Source organism: Mobula hypostoma, chromosome 25, assembly GCF_963921235.1.
Source record: "Mobula hypostoma chromosome 25, sMobHyp1.1, whole genome shotgun sequence".
Taxonomy (NCBI): Eukaryota; Metazoa; Chordata; class Chondrichthyes; order Myliobatiformes; family Myliobatidae; genus Mobula; species Mobula hypostoma.
Window position 1 is genome coordinate 21,310,915 of NC_086121.1, and position 19,482 is coordinate 21,330,396.

Here is a 19,482-nt window from a genome sequence, read left to right on the forward strand (position 1 = left end):
GAGTGCACAAACCCACCCCGATGACTGCTTGGATCAGTGGGGTTTTGTTCTCGTCCTCCTCGTTGACCCAGTTGACATCAGCCCCGTGGGCCAGTGCCTCAGCCATGATCGCCAGATTGCGGGCCTGTGCTGCCTTGTACACCAGGATCCCAGGGTGCAGTTCTCGGAGATCCTCGGAGTCAGACGCCTCTGGCTCAATCTCCGCCTCGCCACTCGATTCCTCTGAAACTTCACTCACTGTCAAGAGCGAAATGATAGTCAGCCACTTCCGCACACGTCCGCAGGCACTGGGATCACAGAGCTACAGTGCAGGATGTTAAACCAGGGAGGGAGGTTTATATAGTCTGCAATGGTTGAACGCAGACGGAATGAAAGAACCCATTTGAGCTACATTCTGAGCACCTGAGCATGCAGTGTGCTGGGGTGATGTTCTAACGCAGGGCCACTTGTTCAGAACTCGCCTGGGAACAGCAGACATCGAAAACTCCATGCACAAGTTTTTGCACCCATTCGTGAGAAAGGGGCATAGACCTGAAATCTCACCTCCGATTCTCCCTCCTGCCCTGCACAGTATGCCCAGCAGATGATTCTTTCAGTATTTGCAGTTTTTTTGGCTTTTCAATTATTGTATGGCTTGACCATTGTTATTGTATTGACATAGGAGCAGAATTAGGTCATTTGGCCCACTGAGTCTGCTCCGCCATTTTATCATTTTCAGCCCCAATCCCCATATCCCTTCATGCCCTGACCAATCAAGAATCTGTCAATCTCTGTCTTAAACTTACATAAAGACTTGGCCTCCATAGCTGCCTGTTGCAAAGACTTCCACAGATTCACCACTTTCTAGCAAAAGAAATTCCTCCTCATCTGTTTTAAAAGGCTGTGTCCTCTGGTCTTAAGACTCTCCCACCTTAGGGAACATCCTCTCCACATCCACTCTATCAAGGCCTTTCACCATTCGAAAGGTTTGAATGAGGCCACCCCTCATTCTTCTGAATTCCAGTGAGTACAGACAAAAACGCTCTTCATATGGCAGCCATTCAACCCTTGGATCATTTCTGTAAACCTCCTTTGAACCCTCTCCAGTTTCAGCACATCCTTTCTGAAAGGGCCCAAACCTGCTCACACTACTCTAAGTGATCCTCACCAGTGCTTTATAAAGTCTAACATTACATCCTTGCTTTTGTATTCTAGTCCTCTTAAAATTAATGCTAACATTGCAGTTCCTTCCTCACCACAGACTCAACCTGCAAATTAACCTTTAAGGAATCCTGCACAAGAATTCCCAAGTTCCTTTGCATCTCAGTCTTTTGTATTTTCTCTCCATTTAGAAAATAGTCAACCCTTTCATTTCTGCTACCAAAGTGCATGACCATACACTTCCTGACACTGTATTCCATCTGCCATTTCTTTGCCTATTCTCCTAATATGTCTAGGTCCTTCTAGTAGCGCCTCTACTTCCTCAAAACTACCTGCTCCTCCACCTATCTTTATATCATCTGCAAACTTTGCAACAAAGCCATCAATTCCATCATCCAAATCATTGACATATAATGTAGAAAGAATCAGTCCCAACACAGCTCCTGTGGAACACCACTAGTCACCGGTAGCCAGTCACAAAAGGCTCCTTTTATTCCCACTCTTTGCCTCCTGCCAATCAGCCATGCTACAATGGATAAGCTATTACCATGGGCTAATAGCTTGTTAAGCAGTCTCATGTGTGGCACCTTGTCAAAGGCCTTCTGAAAATCCAAGCACACAACATCAACTGATTCTCCTTTGTCTATCCTGCTTGTTAATTCTTCAAAGTATTCCAACAGATTTGTCAGGCAAGATTTTCCCTTTAGGAAACCATGATGACTACGGCCTATTTTATCATGTGCCTCCAAGTACCCTGAGACCTCATCCTTAATAATCAACTTCTCAACCATGGAGGTCAGACTAACTGGCCTGTAGTTTCCTTTCTTCTGCCTCTCTCCTTTCTTGAAGAGTGGAGTGATTTGCAATTTTCCAGTCTTTCAGAACCATTCCAGATATCTAGTGATTCTTGAAAGATCATTACTAATGCCTCCACGATCTCTTCAGTCACCTCTTTCAGAATCCTAGTACATACACCATCTGGTCCAGGTGACTTATCCACCTTCAGACCTTTCAGTTTCCCCAAGAACCTTCTCCCTAGTTCTACCATACTGCTAGTGTTTTCCACAGTGAAGGATGATGCAATATACTTATTCAGTTTGCCTGCTATATCAGTGTCCCCATTACTAGCTCTCCAGCTTCGTTTTCCACCGGTCCAATATCCACTCTCATCTCTCTTCTGCACTTATGTATCTGAAGAAACTTTTGCTATCCTCTTTAATATTATTGGTTATCTTATTTTTGTATTCCATCATTACCTTCTTAATGACTTTTTTTAGTTGCCTTCTTAAAAGTTGCTGGTGAACGCAGCAGGCCAGGCAGCATCTCTAGGAAGAGGTGCAGTTGACACTTCAGGCTGAGACCCTTCGTCAGGACTAACTGAAGGAAGAGTGAGCAAGGGATTTGAAAGTTGGAGGGGGAGGGGGAGATCCAAAATGATAGGAGAAGACAGGAGGAGGAGGGAGCCAAGAGCCGGACAGGTGATAGGCAAAAGGGATACGAGAGGATCATGGGACAGGAGGTCCGGGAAGAAAGACAAGGGGAGGGAGACCCAGAGGATGGGCAAGGGGTATATTCAGAGGGACAGAGGGAGAAAAAGGAGAGTGAGAGAAAGAATGTGTGTATAAAAATAAGTAACAGATGGGGTATGAGGGGGAGGTGGGGCATTAGCGGAAGTTAGAGAAGTCAATGTTCATGCCATCAGGTTGGAGGAACAACACCTTATATTCCGTCTGGGTAGCCTCCAACCTGATGGCATGAACATCGACTTCTCTAACTTCCGCTAATGCCCCACCTCCCCCTCATACCCTATCTGTTACTTATTTTTATACACACATTCTTTCTCTCCCTCTGTCCCTCTGAATATACCCCTTGCCAATCCTCTGGGTACCCCCCCCTTGTCTTTCTTCCCGGACCTCCTGTCCCATGATCCTCTTGTATCCCTTTTGCCAATCACCTGTCCAGCTCTTGGCTCCATCCCTCCCCCTCCTGTCTTCTCCTATCATTTTGGATCTCCCCCTCCCCCTCCCACTTTCAAATCCCTTACTCACTCTTCCTTCAGTTAGTCCTGACGAAGGGTCTCGGCCTGAAATGTCGACTGCACCTCTTCCTAGAGATGCTGCCTGGCCTGCTGCGTTCACCAGCAACTTTTATGTGTTGCTTGAACTTACAGCATCTGCAGAATTCCTGTTGTTTTAGTTGCCTTCTGTCAGTTTTTCAAAGCTCCCAATCCCCTAACTTCCTACTAATCTTTGCTCTATTATATGCCCTCTTGTTGACTTCTATGTTGTGTTTGACTTCTCTTGTTAGCCATAGTTGTGTTCTTTTCTTTAGAATACTTCTTCCTCTTTGGGATATATATAATCCTGTGCCTTCTATTCACCCTTATTGATTTTGTCGTACCATGTTCAACCTTCTGATTCCCAACTTTGTCTGAGGTCTTATCAACATCTGCCTCCACAACCTCTCCACTAACAGTTCTTGCACTCAGGTTCCTACCTCACTGCAACTCTGGTTAAAACCCCACCATGCAGTGTTAACAAAAATTCCCACTAGGTTATTAGTCTCCCTCCAGTTCAAATGCAAACCATCCCTTCTATACAGGTCCTACCTTCCCTGGAAGAGAGCCCAATGATCCAAAAATCTTATGCCCTCCAATAAGCAGCCCAAAACAACTCACAATACTCCAAGAGTGGACTGACCAATGCTTTGTAAAGCCTCAGCATTACACCATTGCTTTTGCATTCTAATCAACTTAATTTAATGCTGACGTGGCATTTGCCTTCCTTACGACCAACTCAACCCGCAAGTTAACCTTTAAGGAATCCTGCACGAGAACAGTCCCTTTGCATCTCTGATTTTTAAAATTTTCTCCCCTTTTAGAAAATAGTCCACTCCTTTATTCCTTTTGCCAACATGCATGACTATACACTTCCAATCATCTTTGGCCAGCTCATCTCTCCTGTCTCTGTATTTTCCCTTTACTCCACTGTAATACTGATAAATCCAATTTGAGCTTCTCCTTCTCAAACTGCAGGGTGAATTCTATCATATTATGATCACTGCATCCTAAGGATTCCTTTACCTTAAATTCCCTAATCAAATCCGGATCAGGACATAACATCAAATCCAGAATAGCTGTGCCCCTCTTGGGCTGCTCTGAAAAGCCATCTCATAGGCATTCTACAAATTCCCTGTCTTGGGATCCAACACCAATCTGATTTTCCAAATCTACCTGCATATTGAAATCTCTCATGGCTTTCCCAATATTGCCCTTTTTACATTTCCTTTTCTATCTCCCACTGTAATTTGTAGCCCACATCCTGGCTACTGTGTGTAACTTCCATCAAGGTCTCTTTACACTTGTCGTTTCTTAACTCTACCTGCAAGGATTCTAATCTTCAGATCCTGCTGTATGTCATCTTTCTAAGGATTTCATTTCATCTGTTTTTAACCAACAGAGCCACTCCACCCCCTCTGCCTAGCTGCCTGTCCTTTCGATACAATGTGCATCCTTGGATATTATACTCCAAACTATTACACTCCGTTACACTTTTAACTCATTCCACTGACTCCAATTTTACCCTATTACCTGCCTGTCCTTTCTCACAGTCTCACTACATCTAGTTGTACACCAACTGCCCCATCCTCAGCCCTATCACTCTGATACCCATCCCCTGCCAAGTTAGTTTGAACCCTCCCCAACAGTTCTAACAAACCTGCCCGCAAGGACATTGGATCCCCTCAGGTTCAGGTGTAATCTCTCCTTTTTGTACAGGTCATACATCCCCCAGAGAGATCCCAATAATTCAGAAATCTGAAACCCTGCCCCCTGCACCAATTCTTCAGTTACGCATTCAGCTGCCAAATTATCCCATTCTTACCCTCACTGGCACGTGGCACAGGCAGCAATCTAGAGAATACTACCCTGGAGGTCCTGTTTCTCAGCTTTCTGCCTAACTCCCGATATTCTCTCTTCAGGACCTATCCCTTTAACTACCCATGTCATTGCTACCAATTTGCACCATGACTTCCAGCTGTTTCCCCCTCCCCCTTTAGAATGCCGTAGACCCAGTCTGAGACATCCCTGACCCTGGCAACGTACCATCCTGGACCTCCACACAAGTGCTGAGACACAGGCAAGGTCACAGTATGTACGGAGTGTCAAGGGTGTGTAAGATCTATGCCACTGCATGATAGTGTGGTGGCTCGTGAAACTTTACTGCGCTAATGATTGAGGTTCGATTCCCATCACCATCTGTAAGAATCTTGGTACATTCTCCCCGTGATCATGATGGTTTATTCCAATTTCCTCCCACATTCCAAAGACGTTCAGATTAGTAAGAGCTAGTAAGCTGCAGACATGCTACATTGGCGTCAGAGGTATGAAGGCACTTGCAAACTGCCCCCAGCACGTATTTGGACTGGGCTGGTCATTGATGCAAACAACACACTTCAAGGCATGTTTTGAAGTACAATGTGACAAATACAGCTTTTTTTCCCTCTGTATTTATGGAGTCTGAGTCGCACAGCCCAGCAACAAGCCACTGTCCCAGGTCACCTATTCCGCAGTGAGCAACCAAGCTCCCATGACACTAACCCTAAACCAGGGCTTCCCAGCCTTTTTTACACCACAGACCCCTACCGTTAACCGAGGGGTCCATGGACCAGGTTGGGAACTCCTGCCCTAAGCTAATTCTAATTAGCTCTCCTCACATCTTTGATGCCACTGTACAATAAAGGATCATTTACAGTGGCCAATTAACTACCAACCTACCTTATAAAGTTCAATGTCTATGTCCAACGCTCCCCCTTCTCCTCCCCCACCCCACTCAGCTCACAGGTACAGCAGCCACCAAAACCACTCTTTAACAGATCCAAACAACAGGAATTCTGCAGATGCTGGAAATTCAAGCAACCTCTCTAACTTCCGCTAATGCCCCACCTCCCCCTCGCAACCCATCTGTTATTTATTTTTATGTACACGTTCTTTCTCTCACTCTCCTTTTTCACCCTCTGTCCCTCTCACTATATCCCTTGCCCATCCTCTGGGTCCCCCCCACCTTGCCTTTCTCCCCAGGCCTCCTGTCCCATGATCCTCTCATACACCTTTTGCATATCACCTGTCCAGCTCTTGGCTCCATCCCTCCCCCTCCTGTCTTCTCCTATCATTTTGGATCTCCCCCTCCCCCTCCCACTTTCAAATCTCTTACTATCTCTTCCTTCAGTTAGTCCTGAAACGTCGACTGTACCTCTTCCTAGAGATGCTGCCTGGCCTGCTGCGTTCACCAGCAACTTTGATGTGTGTTGCTTTAACAGATCCTCCCAGGCCCAGGACATCCACCGCTTAAAGCAGGGGCTCTTAACCTTTTTTTATGCCTTGGTCCCCTTTGCCAGTCCGGTGAAGCAAATGGACCCCTTCTCAGAGTAATGTATTTACATATATAAAATAAAATTCATCGGATTACAAAAGAAACCAAATATATTGAAATACAATTATCACAGGTACTGCTAATACTATGGTGGTTTGTTGCCTACATTCGTATTTGAAGGAAATGCTAAATTTCAGTTAAAGGCTAGTGAAAATAAAGATGTAAATTTTTTCCCAACCAAGTTCACAGACCCCCTGGAATCAACCATGGACTTCTGAGGAGCCCAGATTAATGACCCTTGGTTTAGAGGGTTAAGTGCAGCAAACTCCCTTCCAAGTTCCACACCATTTTCATTTGGCAATTCACAGTGATCACTTAACTTGCCCACATACATTTTCAGAACCTCGCATTTCAATTAAAGTGTAACAGGTTTCACTTTTAAAGATTTTCTCGGATTCCAAAGTGGCCGACCCACTGTGTTCCCCTTGCACACGTACTGCTCTTTAGCTTGCCTCAGTGGAGTGTCCACTTAAGGACAGGTGGTCAATGAGTTGAAAGATCAAGTTGAAAGATGAGTTGAAAGGTTAAGTGTGTAATCTGGGAAAAAAAATCAACCAAATGTGGCAAGAAAGATGGGACAGGGAGGGGAAAGGGAGGCATTTATATCAAATACAAAAGAGTGTTGCAGGTACTAGGGTAGGTAGTGGATACAGAAGAGAGGAAACTGTGTGGACTAGGTTAAGGCTGGGGCACTGTGCATTAAACAAAACATTGAAAATGATAGGGAAACACCAGCCAGGATTGTGTGAGGAATGTCAGGAAGAGGAGTCAGTAGAACATGTAGTTCTGAGTTGCAGCAAGTACGGGATACAGAGAGAGATGATGAGAATTAATCTAAGGGAATTGGGGGTGCAGCAATTCACATTAAAAGGGTTGCTGGGCATGGGTGAGAGAGCACAGGTCAGGGTATTTTTAGCTTTTTTAAGGGGTACAGGGGTTTTTTATAGGATATGATGGATAAACAGGAATAGGGTACTGGGATGGCCAAAGATGGGAGGATAAACTGTAGGTTAGGGTATATGTGTGTGTGTGTGTGTGTGTGTGTGTGTGTGTGTGTGTGTGTGTGTGTGTGTGTGCGCGCGTGTGATTGGGTGAAGGGATTTAGAATATAAGTCTATTACACACTCCAGAGCAGGAGGTGGCGGTAATGCACCATTAAGCTGGGTGCCAACCGTCGTAAAAGAAGAAGAAGAAGATCATTCAGCCTTAGGAGGCATCGCACAAACACATCATCATGCACAGATGTACACCTTCCAGCAGGGTCACAGCACAGCAATTGGGACCACTGACCAGTCAGGGCACATTCCAAATCTTGAGAGACATTGAAGAGATTTTTGATGCGGAGTGCGTACTGCTGGAAGGAAGGTGTAGCGGTTAGATCAGAAACTTGTGGCCCACAGGGTTCCCGGGAGCACCTACTGTACCTCCGCAGAGAAGTCGGGAACAGGACTAACCTTCTTCAGTGACACTGTCGACAACCGTGCCGAAGAGCAGGACATCGGTGCTGCCATCAGTGCTCCCGCCCAGTCCGCTGTCGCTGCTCAGACCTGCGGGGCCGGGAGGCAGAGAACAGGACAAGGTCAGCACCTGCGCGCTGGTAAAGGTCGGCGGGAGAGCACGTGGTGGGGAGCAAGGGGCCAACAACGCTGCAAACCCAGTCACCTCTCGCTGCATCAGCCTTGACAAGGCCGCTACAGTACGTTCAGTCGGTGTCTACACCGTCTGTACGATGCACGGGGGGGGCAGCGCGGTGGGGGCTGATGAGAACATACTTACTGCGAGGTCCTGCCGTCGTGTCGAAGTAAGAAAAGAGCGAGTCAAGCTCGTCGGGACAGAAGAGCGAATCTCTTCTAAATTTCCTCTCCAGCGCAGCGGCTGCATTTCACAAGGGTGACAGGCAGGAAGAAAAGGAACAATTAGCCAAGCCAGGAAGCTGCTGGGGGTACAACACTGGTCTCTTCTCCACACACACACCCTACTTCTCCCACTGCTCTCCCCTTCGACAGACCTGCGCAGTGCAATTCTGCGAAAACTCAGCAACTTTGACCGATTGTAACACAAGTCGAGGCAGTGAGTACTCAGTATAATTGGGGGTGCAGCAGAAACTGCCATCTGTGCCCTGGTGGGGGCCCACATGCACTTCAGAAAGGGCCACTAGAGGGTTTCATACCAGGAGAAAATGGAGCAAAGTTCGCTGCCACTCTCCAGAGTCGGCTTTGCATGTTGGAGGTCTGGAAGCAGACTTTAAGAATTAAACAGGAGGCAGAAATGTAACCAAATGGGACGGGGTAATTGGACTCTCACCGGCTGCGAAGGTTGCCGGTGACACGTTACCGGTATCCTGCCGGTACCTCCGCCGGGCCGTCGGTGCTTTGGTGGAGCTGTTGTGTCGTCGGCACTTTTTGACGCTCCATCGCCGCGGTTTCCTTTCCGCGTCTGTAAGCGCTTCGGCGTTTGGCAGCTTTTTGAGGAACTTCTTCTCCACGTATTTGGCTTTGATCCAGGCTTCCTTCTGCTGCCTGGAAGGTTTGGTAAAAATCTAAATGTCAGATGCTTTCCAGCCACACTGAGCACACTTACAGCCGAAGGGGGTGGGGGTTGTGAGCAGTATCACAGAGTGGAGAACACCGAGTTGTCTCCAGAGGCTTTCCTGTCCAGCAGGACCATTACTTTTCTCTCGGAACCGATGCTGAGCCATACACACTTGGAAACTCTCAGATTCCGTTCACAAGCTGCTACATTATGTTATAAGGCCAGAAGACATGGGAGTACAATTAGGGCATTTGGCCCATCATGTCTGCTCCGCCATTCCATCATGGCTGATCCAACTTTCCTCTCAGCCCCAATCACCTGCCTTCCCCACCCCCGTATCCCTTCATGCCCAGACCAATCAAGAATCTATCAACCTCTGCCTGAAATATACATAAAGGCAGCTGCCTATGGCAATGTATTCCAAAGATTCACCACTCTCTGGCTGAAGAAATTTCTCCTCATCTCCGTTCTATTCTGAGGCTGCGTCCTCTGGTCTTAGACTCTCCTACCATGGGAAACATCCTCTCCACATCCACTCTATCAAGGCCTTTCAACATTTGATAGGTTTCAACTAGGTCACCCTTCATTCTTCTGAATTCTAGTGAATACAGGCCCAGAGCCATCAAATGCTCCTCATATGACAAGCCATTCAATCCTGGAATCATTTTCACGAACCTTCTTTGAACCCTCTCCAGTTTCAGCACATCCTTTCTAAGATAAGGGGCCCAAAACTGTTCACAGTACTCCAAGTGAGGCCTCACTCCACCTGATGTGTCCGGGCAGGTAGGAGGTAAATGAAACCCTCTTGCTTCACTGGTTGACATAGATGTTGGCCAGAGATACCATGTTCTCATCCACAATCAAATATCCCTCATCTAGGTTTGCACCCAAGTTGTTTGTCTGAGGCGCTGGATTTAGTTCGATGTCGGACCATGTGGGGTTGCAGAAGGTAGTGCTGCTGCCTTGCAGCTCCAGCAACCCAAGTTCGATAGGTCAATTAGCTGTTGTAAATCACCCCCAGTCTAGGAGGGTGGTAGGAGCAGAATTTATGGGAGTGTGAGGGAGAATAGTTTACAGGGAAAGGAGTGAGGGAGTGGGACCCGATGAAATTGTCCCCAGAGTTGTCCTGATCTCAATGGGCTGAATGAGCTCCGATGTTGTAAGGAGATTAAAAAAAGAGAAACTTTTGAATGCAAAATAAAACTAAATTCTAGCAATGATATTGATTTCTCTAACTTCCGGTGATTTCTTCACCCTTGCCCCTTCTTTCTCTTTCCATTCCCCATTCTGGCTCCCCTCTCACCCCTTCTCTCTCCTGACCTTCCCATCACCTCCTTCTGGTTGCCCTCCTCCTTCCTTTTCTTCCACGGTCTATTGTCCTGTCCTATCAGATTCCTTCTTCTTCAGCACTTTACCTTTTCCACCTATCACCTCCCAGCTTCTCACTTCATCCTCCCTCCCCCACCCACCCATCTTTCCCCTCACCTGGTTTTACCTATCACCTGCCAGCCTGTACATTGTCCACACTTCCCCACCTTGTTATCCTGGCTTCTTTCCTGTTCCTTTCTAGCCCCGATGAAGGGCTTCACACTCGAAGCGTCAACTGTTTATTCCTCTCTATAGATGCTGCCTGGCTTGCTGATCTCTCCCAGCATTCTGTGTTTGTTGCCCTAGTAATGATGTCCCTGTTTATTACAGGGCCTGCATTCTCTACTGATTCTGGCAAAAACGTCTGTCGTATGAACAAACAAAGGCAACTTGTTTTTGATCTCAGCAAGTGGGGGTGGACTGGTGAAGTTGTGGAAGCACCCGAGGGCTACAAGGATAGGCATTAGATCCCCACGGCTGCCTGATCAGTTCAGCTTGCATAACCCGATTATCATTTAGCAAAGAAGCCACCAATTAATTACAAGTCCACAGGGAACAAGAGCAGCATCGTTACTGAGGAATGGTACACGACTGACCTCGTGTTGTTTGGCTGTGGTTTCTTTAGTCCCTGCTCCCCACATCTTCCCTCATAGATATGATTAATGGTGTTGTTTCCAAGTTCACACATCAACTGAAAAAAAGTAATTTTGCTGTAGAAGTTCATTCCAAATTTTTAAAAAAGTGATTATATGTAAATTTTATCAAGTGTCAAAATTCACAGTACCTTCAGTAATTCTGGCTCCCAGGAATCCAACGTGAGAGATCGGACTTTGGAACATTGAACTCCAAGACTCCTTTTTAAAAAAAAACATACAGATATAAAGAAACATCATCACCAAAAAAAACTTATCAAGCATTATGAGAGAGAATATATTGTTGTGTAATACAATTGCATCAATTTATACTTCTTTCATGAAGCTTTGCTTGGCCAAGAATCCTGATGGGAAGGTTGGTGCCCCTTCAGTCTTCTGAAAGGGAAAAGGTCATGGGGAGCCATGCCTTATGGAGCAAAGCACCTTCCCTCGGTCTCAGTGTAGAGGGCTCTGCCCTCAGATTATAGACTCCACACTCCAATGTTGGAAAGCTATGCACTGACCAAGTTCAAAACCCTCAATGGGATACAGAGAGTGCTGAAAATACTCAGCAGGTTGGGCAGCATCTGTGGAGAGAGAAAGTGAGTTGATACTTCTGTTTGATGACCACAGACCAATTGAATGACATTTTGGTCAGGGGACCTAATTGGTCTCGCTCCTCTATTCTTTCCCAGAGCCCAGTAAAAATCATAAGATCAGCAAAGCTGTGCCCCATTGGGTGAGGAATGCCACTGATGAGAAAGGGAATAATTACCTACTTGTTGGAATCCAATTTCTTTGCTGCCCATCTTGCCTTCTAGATAGTTAAAACCTGATCTTATTGTTGCCAATCCAACACCAGCACCTAATGTTTTCTACCTGGTGTTAACACAATAATCTATAAAACACTATATATAGAGGAAGGACGAGGACACATGGAGCAACTGTAACCACGTAATACTGGGCTAGCCGAGACACAGGAGACCGCAGATGCTGGAAACTGGGGCAAAGCACAAAATGTTTGGTCAGGCAGGAAAATAGGACAGTTGACATTTCAGGTTGAAAAGTAAAAGGTCAAATGCCCACTTCCCTCCATAAATGCTGCCTGGTCTATTGAGTTCCTCAGTGTTTTGTGTGTATTCTTACAACCTGATCCAAGATGTCTTATCAGAATATACACCTGACCTGACCCTGCGTCATCTTGGGTTTGGACTGAGTACCTAGGATCTACCATCACCAATCAGAAGAGGCAGTATAACTTCACCTAGGACAACAGACCAATATTTGTGGCCAACTGTGGCCCTTCTTAAGTGAGTCAACGCAAAGGGATCTCAACCCAAAATGGTGAGAAGCAATACACGATCCAAACGTATTACAAAGGTAGGTTCAGGCAATCACTGGACAATTACTCCCCAGGAACCTGAAGTGGGCAGCTGACCAACCCAATCGATAGATACTAAAGCAAAAAGGAAATAAAATGACAAATTATTAAGAAATGATTTTTCCCTGCATGGGACTTCTTAATCAAAGGGAGCAAGAGGTTGTCTTTCAGTTAATGTGCTGTATATTTAATCTTTTTGTGGTTTCCAATGGGATCAGACACTCTGGGGAAATTAAAACTGTGATTTGTTTCACTGAGTGGATCCAGCTGACCCTGAGGTCAGAGGACAGCCTGAGGAAAGTGTCAGTACTATTGTTTAACATTTACACTGTTGGCTTGTCCAGGAGAATAACAGCACAGCTCTTCATGTAAAGTACTGGATGTTCTCAGACCTCAACAAATCTAGATATAAAAATCAACATCCAAATTATATAACCTACTTTTATTCCTGCATTCCTTCTCAAATCTTTCTTTTCCCAAGCATGCTATTGCCTTCCCATAACTTTCTCATGTTAAGATTTGAAATATCTTTCTACTTCTGCCTCTCTGCTGTCAGTAATTTTAAACAACATTCCTCACTGGCTGTCTATGTGAGTCTTTGAGCCAAGGGAATGCCCAGGCATGCAGAGGGTGAGCGCCCAATCACAATGAAGAGTTCAGAAGTCCGGGACGTTACCGGTGAATTCCGGAGCACTCGATGCACAGGGTTATTCCCAGGTTGATGCTGGCCCACCTGGGGTCAGCCTGGCCACAGTCGCAGCACTGGTCATTGCCGGCGATGCCCTGAACCCGCTGCAGGATGCTCTCACCCTTCACGCTGCGGTCCCGCGAGTCGCTGGCGGAGTCGATGCTGCTCGTCGACGGCGACGCAGTTCTGTCCAGTCTCTGCCAGGACAGGAGACAAGTCTGGTTCAATCCCGTTGCCTGCCATAACTGTTTCAAGTGGTGAACACAACAACACAGGAGTGGAAGAGGCCAAACTTTCACTCACTGAGTCATAGTTAAGTTTATTGTTATATGCACGGTACGGTGAAAATCTTACTTGCAGCACCATCACAGCCACATACCATTGGACACACAACATTCATGAGAAAAATATATCAAACATAAATTAGGCAAGAAAGAACATAATTAGATCAAAAGAACAAAATCTGTTGCAATGCAAAGTGATCATAGTGTTGTTAAACTTAGTGATTAGGATTGTGGATGTTGGTTAAAGAACTGAATGGTTGTAGCTGTTCTTGAACCTGGTACCTCCTGACTGATGGTATCTGTGAGAAGAGGGCATGGCCTGGAGGGTGCCATAATTTAGTAAGACCACTGTCAACTGCCAAGCACACTTCCTGCCAAACACCATAATCCCTATATCCCAGCAAAGCCCAAAACCCAGCCTCTGCCTTGAGTTACCTCACTGAGTGGAAATACATAGCACTCCAGGGCAAAAGTCCTAAAGATCCATTCTGCAAGCTGGTTTATCTTGTGAAACAATTCAGTGCATTCTCATGTGATAAAGCACTTTGTAACTACAAAGCTTAAAAATTAACTTGTAAAGTCATCATTTGACATTCACAGGTAAATTTGTGTCTAATACAACAACCAGAGGCGAGGGTCGGGGCCGGTTCTGCACTGTGACGTTTTACTCCAGTCCCCTTGGCGCTGAGTCTGTGTCTTGCTTCGGCTGCTCCGGGCTTGGTGCCTGCGAGCTTTGCGGTGATTTGCCCCGCTGTGTGAGACTGCGGCTATGGGCCTGTTCCGGTCTTTGGGCTTCAGGTTTATTAACTCAGTTTCGTTCTGAATGATGTTTGCCTGATTTGTTTTTTTTCCCCCTCTCCCTCTATGCATTGGGTGTTGGTCTTTTCTTTTTAAAATTGGGTCTTTTGGGTTTCTTGTTTGGAGGCTGCCTGTAGGCAGGCGAATCTCAAGGTTGTATAATAAATGCACTTAGAATTTCAAAAGACTGAAGGCTTGCTAAACTTTGAGACAAGACATCAAACTAGATCCAACTGACTCTTGGGCAGAGATGAGAAACATATCACAGCATTACTGGAAAGAAAAGCAGGGGCGGTCATCCTGGCTGCTGCCCCAGCCGATGCTGATCCTTCAGTCATACAGGTGATCAGGTCACTTTCACACAGTCGTGGGATCAGGATGGAAGCAGTTGTTGCAAATGGCTTTAATTATATCGCTGACATTGTTAACAGCAAGGCAGCGGTGAGGCTTGTTCATATAAACATGGACCACAGGCACGTAACACCAAGTGTGACGTGATACAATAACAAGATGATAAAGTGTTTATGTTGTCAAAACAAAACTACCATTGGAGACCACGCTTAATGTTGCGTTTTACAGCTGGGCTCTGGGGGCTGAAGCTCTCAGCACATCTTAGGACCAAACTGACGTTAATTGGAAAATCTCTCTGTGAATTAGCAGCTCTCTTGCTGAGGGGGGCAAGGTAGAAGGTAAAACTGTCCTTTTTAAGACAAAACAGATTTAGCTTTAATGCTAAACACAAAATAATCTGCAGATGCTGTTGTCAAAGGAACACTCACAAAGCGCTGGAGGAACTCAGCAGGTCAGTCAGCATCAGTTGAAAAGATTAGTTGACGTTTCAGGATGTTCCTCCAGCGCATTGTGAGTCTTAGTTTTAATGCTGATCACTTGAGGTTTCTAATTGTTTTATCAGTACAGAATTCATACAAATATGACGCATAGCATTCACATGAACTTCAAATGCAAGGTTTATAAGGACTAGTTTGACGTCTTGTCTCAAAGTTTAGCAAGCCTTCAGTCTTTCAAAATTCTAAGTGCATTTATTATACAACCTTGAGATTCGCCTGCTTACAGGCAGCCTCCAAACAAGAAACCCGAAAGGACCCAATTTTAAAAAGAAAAGACCAACACCCAATGCATGGAGGGAGAGGGGAAAAAAACAAATCAGGCAGACAGCAATCAGAACGAAACTGAGTTCATATATCTGAAGCTCAAAGCCCAGAACAGGCCCATAGCCGCAGTCTCACACAGCGGGGCAAATTACCGCAAAGCTCGCAGGCACCAAGCCCGGAGCAGCCGAAGCAAGACACAGACTCGGCGCAAAGGGGACTGGAGTAAAACGTTGCAGTGCAGAACCGGCCCCAATCAAGGACTCACTTTACACCGCATGCTGTCGGAACAGTGCTGCCAGGATAATCAAGGACACGACCCACCCAGCCAACACACTTTTCGTCCCTCTTCCCTCCGGGAGAAGGTTCAGGAGCTTGAAGACTCGTACGGCCAGATTTGGGAACCAATCTTTCCAACTGTGATAAGACTGCTGAACGGATCCTGACCCGGATCTGGGCCGTACCCTCCAAATATCAGGACCTGCCTCTCGGCTTTTTTGCACTACCTTACTTCCCATTCTTCTATTTATGATTTATAATTTAAATTTTTAATATTTACTAATTTTAACTATTTTTAATATTTTTAATATTTGTAATCCAGGGAGTGTGAAGCGCAGAACCAAATATCGCTGTGATGATTGTACATTCTAGTACCAATTGTTTGGCGACAATCAAGTATAAAGTACAAACATATAAAGAGGTACAATGAGTGACCAACATAACAATAAGATTAAAAGTGACAACATTTCTTATGGTTAAAGTAAAATAACCACCCTGTGAAAGATAATCTCAGCCAGTACCCAGTGGGAACCACAGCTTCTACCCGAATGTGTTCCAGATTTGGTGCATCAAGGACATCGTTAAGAGGCAGTACCTCAAAAAGATTGCCCCCAACATCCGGGGCCTGCCCTCTTCTTGTTACTGCCATCAGGGAGGCAGAAACAAGTAATCTGCCTACCGGAGGCTGAAGACCATTGAGAATCAGGAATAGTGGTGTAGGGGTTAGCACAATGCTCGACAGCATCAGCTGTAAAGATCAGGGCTTGATTCCTGCTGCAGTCAGAAAGGAGGGCATATGTTTGACTCATGACCCCGTGGGTTTTCTTTGGGGCTGTGCTTTCCTCCCACATTCCAAAGCTGTACAGGTTAGGGTCATGCTATGTTGGTACCAAAAGCATGGTGACACCTGCCCAACACAACCTTTGCTGATTTGACGATGCAAACAATGGATTTCACTGCATGCTTTAAAGTACGTGTGACAAATAAAACTAATCTTTAATCTCTTTCTTCCCCTGTGCCATATGATTTTTGAACGCTCTGTTATCTCGTTATTCCCTTTTTTCTCTATTTATTTTTGTAATTTATAGTAACTTTATGTCTTTTCACCCTACTGCTGTTCGAAAATGACAAACTTTAAGTCCTACAAGTCAGCGATAATAAATCTGATTCTCCTTCTGAGAGTGGCAGAGAACCTCTGAAACATCCCAGCACATTCTTACACGGTCAACGAGGTATCCCTCATGTCTAATCTCTGTTGTCACGCCATAACAGAGCTAACAATATGAGCAAAGCTCCAAAGCTGCCAGATCTCAAAAGGTGAGTCAATAAATAGCTCCCAGAAACAGCAAAGAGATAACAAGATGATAGTTTGCTTCGGTGATGTTGACTGAGTGGTGAATGATGGTCAGGGTACTTGAGATTAACTCTTCCCCCACCTCTTCCATTTTCACAGGCACCCAATGGAGCCAGAGGTCCCTGTCTTAGTGAAAGGTTGACACCCCCAGCAGTACGGTATTCACTCAGTAATGTTGCCCAGGTTTTGTTACAGTATTCCTGAAATGGGGTGAAATGGTCCAACCACCTCGATTGTCATGGCCAAAAGAGCCTACTGATGTCTCCACTACCTCAGGAAGCTAAAGAAGGGTACTTGCTAAGTCCCCATCAACCCTAACCAATTTCTAATTGATGCACCATAGAAAGCATCCTAAATTGATGCATCACAGCTTGGTACGGCAACTGCTCTGCATGTGAGTGCAAGAAACTGCAGAGGGTTGTGGACACAGCTCCGCACATCACGGAAAGCAGCCGCCCTTCCACGGACTCTATCTGCACTTCTCACTGCCTCAGTAAAGCAGCTAGTAAAGGCATCCATTAGCCTTGCGAGACCATGGAGCTGTGCCTGGAAAGTCTTCACTCTCCAGGGCGCAGGCCTGGGCAAGGTTGTATGGAGGACCAGCAGTTGCCCATGCTGCAAGTCTCCCCTCTCCACGACACCAATGTTGTCCAAGGGAAGGGCATTAGGACCCATACAGCTTGGCACCAGTGTCATCGCAGAGCAATGTGTGATTATGCCTTGCTCAAGGACACAACGCGTTCCCTTGGCTGGGGCTCAAACTCACGACCTTCAGGTCGCTAGTCCAATGCCTTAACCACTTGGCCACGTGCCCACACAAAGCAGCCAACATAATCAAAAACTTCACCAACCCGGGACATTTTGTCTTCTCCCCACTCCCATCAGGCAGAAGATACAAAAGCTCGCAAGTATGTATCACCGGGTTCAAGGTCAGCTTCTACCTCACTGTTGACAATTGCATAGTTCCTTAGTACGATAAGTTGGTCTCTTGTCCTCATTGTAATCTTGCATTTCGTTATTTACTTACACTGCATTTTCTCTGTAGTTGTGTTCTTCATTAACCACTGTTACTGTTTTACATTATTCCATCTCAATGCACTGGTTCTGTAAGGTTGTTACAGCTGGGGGTGGTAATGGGGACAAGCTCCCACTACTTACTCAATGCTCCCAGTGGCGTGCACCTCAAACAGCCTCTGACAACCAAGTCCAGCTCCTGGCCTTCACGTGTGGCTTTGCTACTAAGCCCAGCTGAACCGTTTCTACTGACAGCAGAAGGGGCAAGGGCAGGCTACTGGCACCATAAAACCAGTCGCTTCGGGTGGATGGGGCTCGTCAGCCGTGGTTGGCAGCTCACTTAGGAGAAGGAAAACTCCGAGCTCAAACCTCAGCTTCCTTGCTGCTACACCCATTCATGGGAAAGACTTTGGAAGTAAACCCCAAGGGAAAAGTCAGTCCCTAAGGCAGTTCTACATTGGGTTCAATGCTGACCAGCAACTCCTGCGACGCTGCTGGTACCAAACCGTATCAGTCTCTGACGTCCCTTTGGGTTCACCAGATGCGTGGAGAGGGGGAGCTTGCTACATGGGCACAGCTTGCTCTCTATACTGTACTGCCCAGGCTTGCGTATCTAGTCAGCCAGGACACAATATCCATGGTCAGCTCTAACCAACGGAGGGCACAGCAGCAGCACTGTGTAATGGTCTGATCTGTGTAAACAGTATGCAAGGCAAGTTTTTCGCTGTATCTCGGTACATGTGACAATAATAAACCCACAGCACTGTGCTGCTGGCTCGGGCGCCACAGAATGAGCAATACCTGGTGCAGCTCACGAGGCTTGGGCAAGACGTTACTGAGTTTTGGTGTCCTTCAAATATCACCCCAGAACAACCAAAAAAAACTGGGGGAGAAAAAGGAAAAAACTCCTCTCGTATCTCAAACACCACTTTACGATTAGTTACATGTAGCATCTTTAACTTATACACTCTTCAGGATTGCCTTGAGGGTTACAAACAAGAACTGAAGGTCCGACACACGAGAACATAAGGAGGTGGGTTAAATGTAGATTCCTAAAAGGGCAAAATATGGCTGAAGTTTCAGAACTTCAGAAGGAGAGTGGACTGCACGACTCAATTTACATCGGTGGTGTGCAAGTTGAACAGGTCAAAAGCTTTAAGTTCCTTGGGGTCAATATCACAAACGACCTGACTTGGTCCAACCAAGCAGAGTCCACTGCCAAGAAGTTCCACCAGCGCCTTTACTTCCTGAGAAAACTAAAGAAATTTGGACCGTACCCTAAAACCCTCACTAATTTTTATAGATGCACCGTAGAAAGCATTCTTCTGGGGTGCATCACAACCTGGTATGGAAGTTGTCCTGTCCAAGACCGGAAGAAGCTGCAAAAGATCGTGAACACGGCGCAGCACATCACACAAACCAACCTTCCGTCCTTGGACTCACTTTACACCGCACGCTGTCGGAACAGTGCTGC

At 46.1% G+C, this 19,482-nt stretch overlaps 1 protein-coding gene across 1 annotated transcript in view; it reads right to left on the minus strand.

Moving 5' to 3' along the window:
• acap3a (ArfGAP with coiled-coil, ankyrin repeat and PH domains 3a) overlaps nt 1–19,482 on the minus strand; it is a 384,840-nt gene that overhangs the window by 19,393 nt on the left and 345,965 nt on the right. Inside the window, exons 15-21 of the mRNA XM_063033259.1 lie at nt 13,159–13,367; nt 11,254–11,323; nt 11,066–11,160; nt 8,874–9,088; nt 8,346–8,444; nt 8,024–8,116; nt 17–237 (exon numbers count right to left, since the gene is read on the minus strand). Coding sequence (XP_062889329.1) covers nt 17–237; nt 8,024–8,116; nt 8,346–8,444; nt 8,874–9,088; nt 11,066–11,160; nt 11,254–11,323; nt 13,159–13,367 — 1,002 coding nt within the window. The remainder of the gene's footprint in view (nt 1–16; nt 238–8,023; nt 8,117–8,345; nt 8,445–8,873; nt 9,089–11,065; nt 11,161–11,253; nt 11,324–13,158; nt 13,368–19,482) is intronic.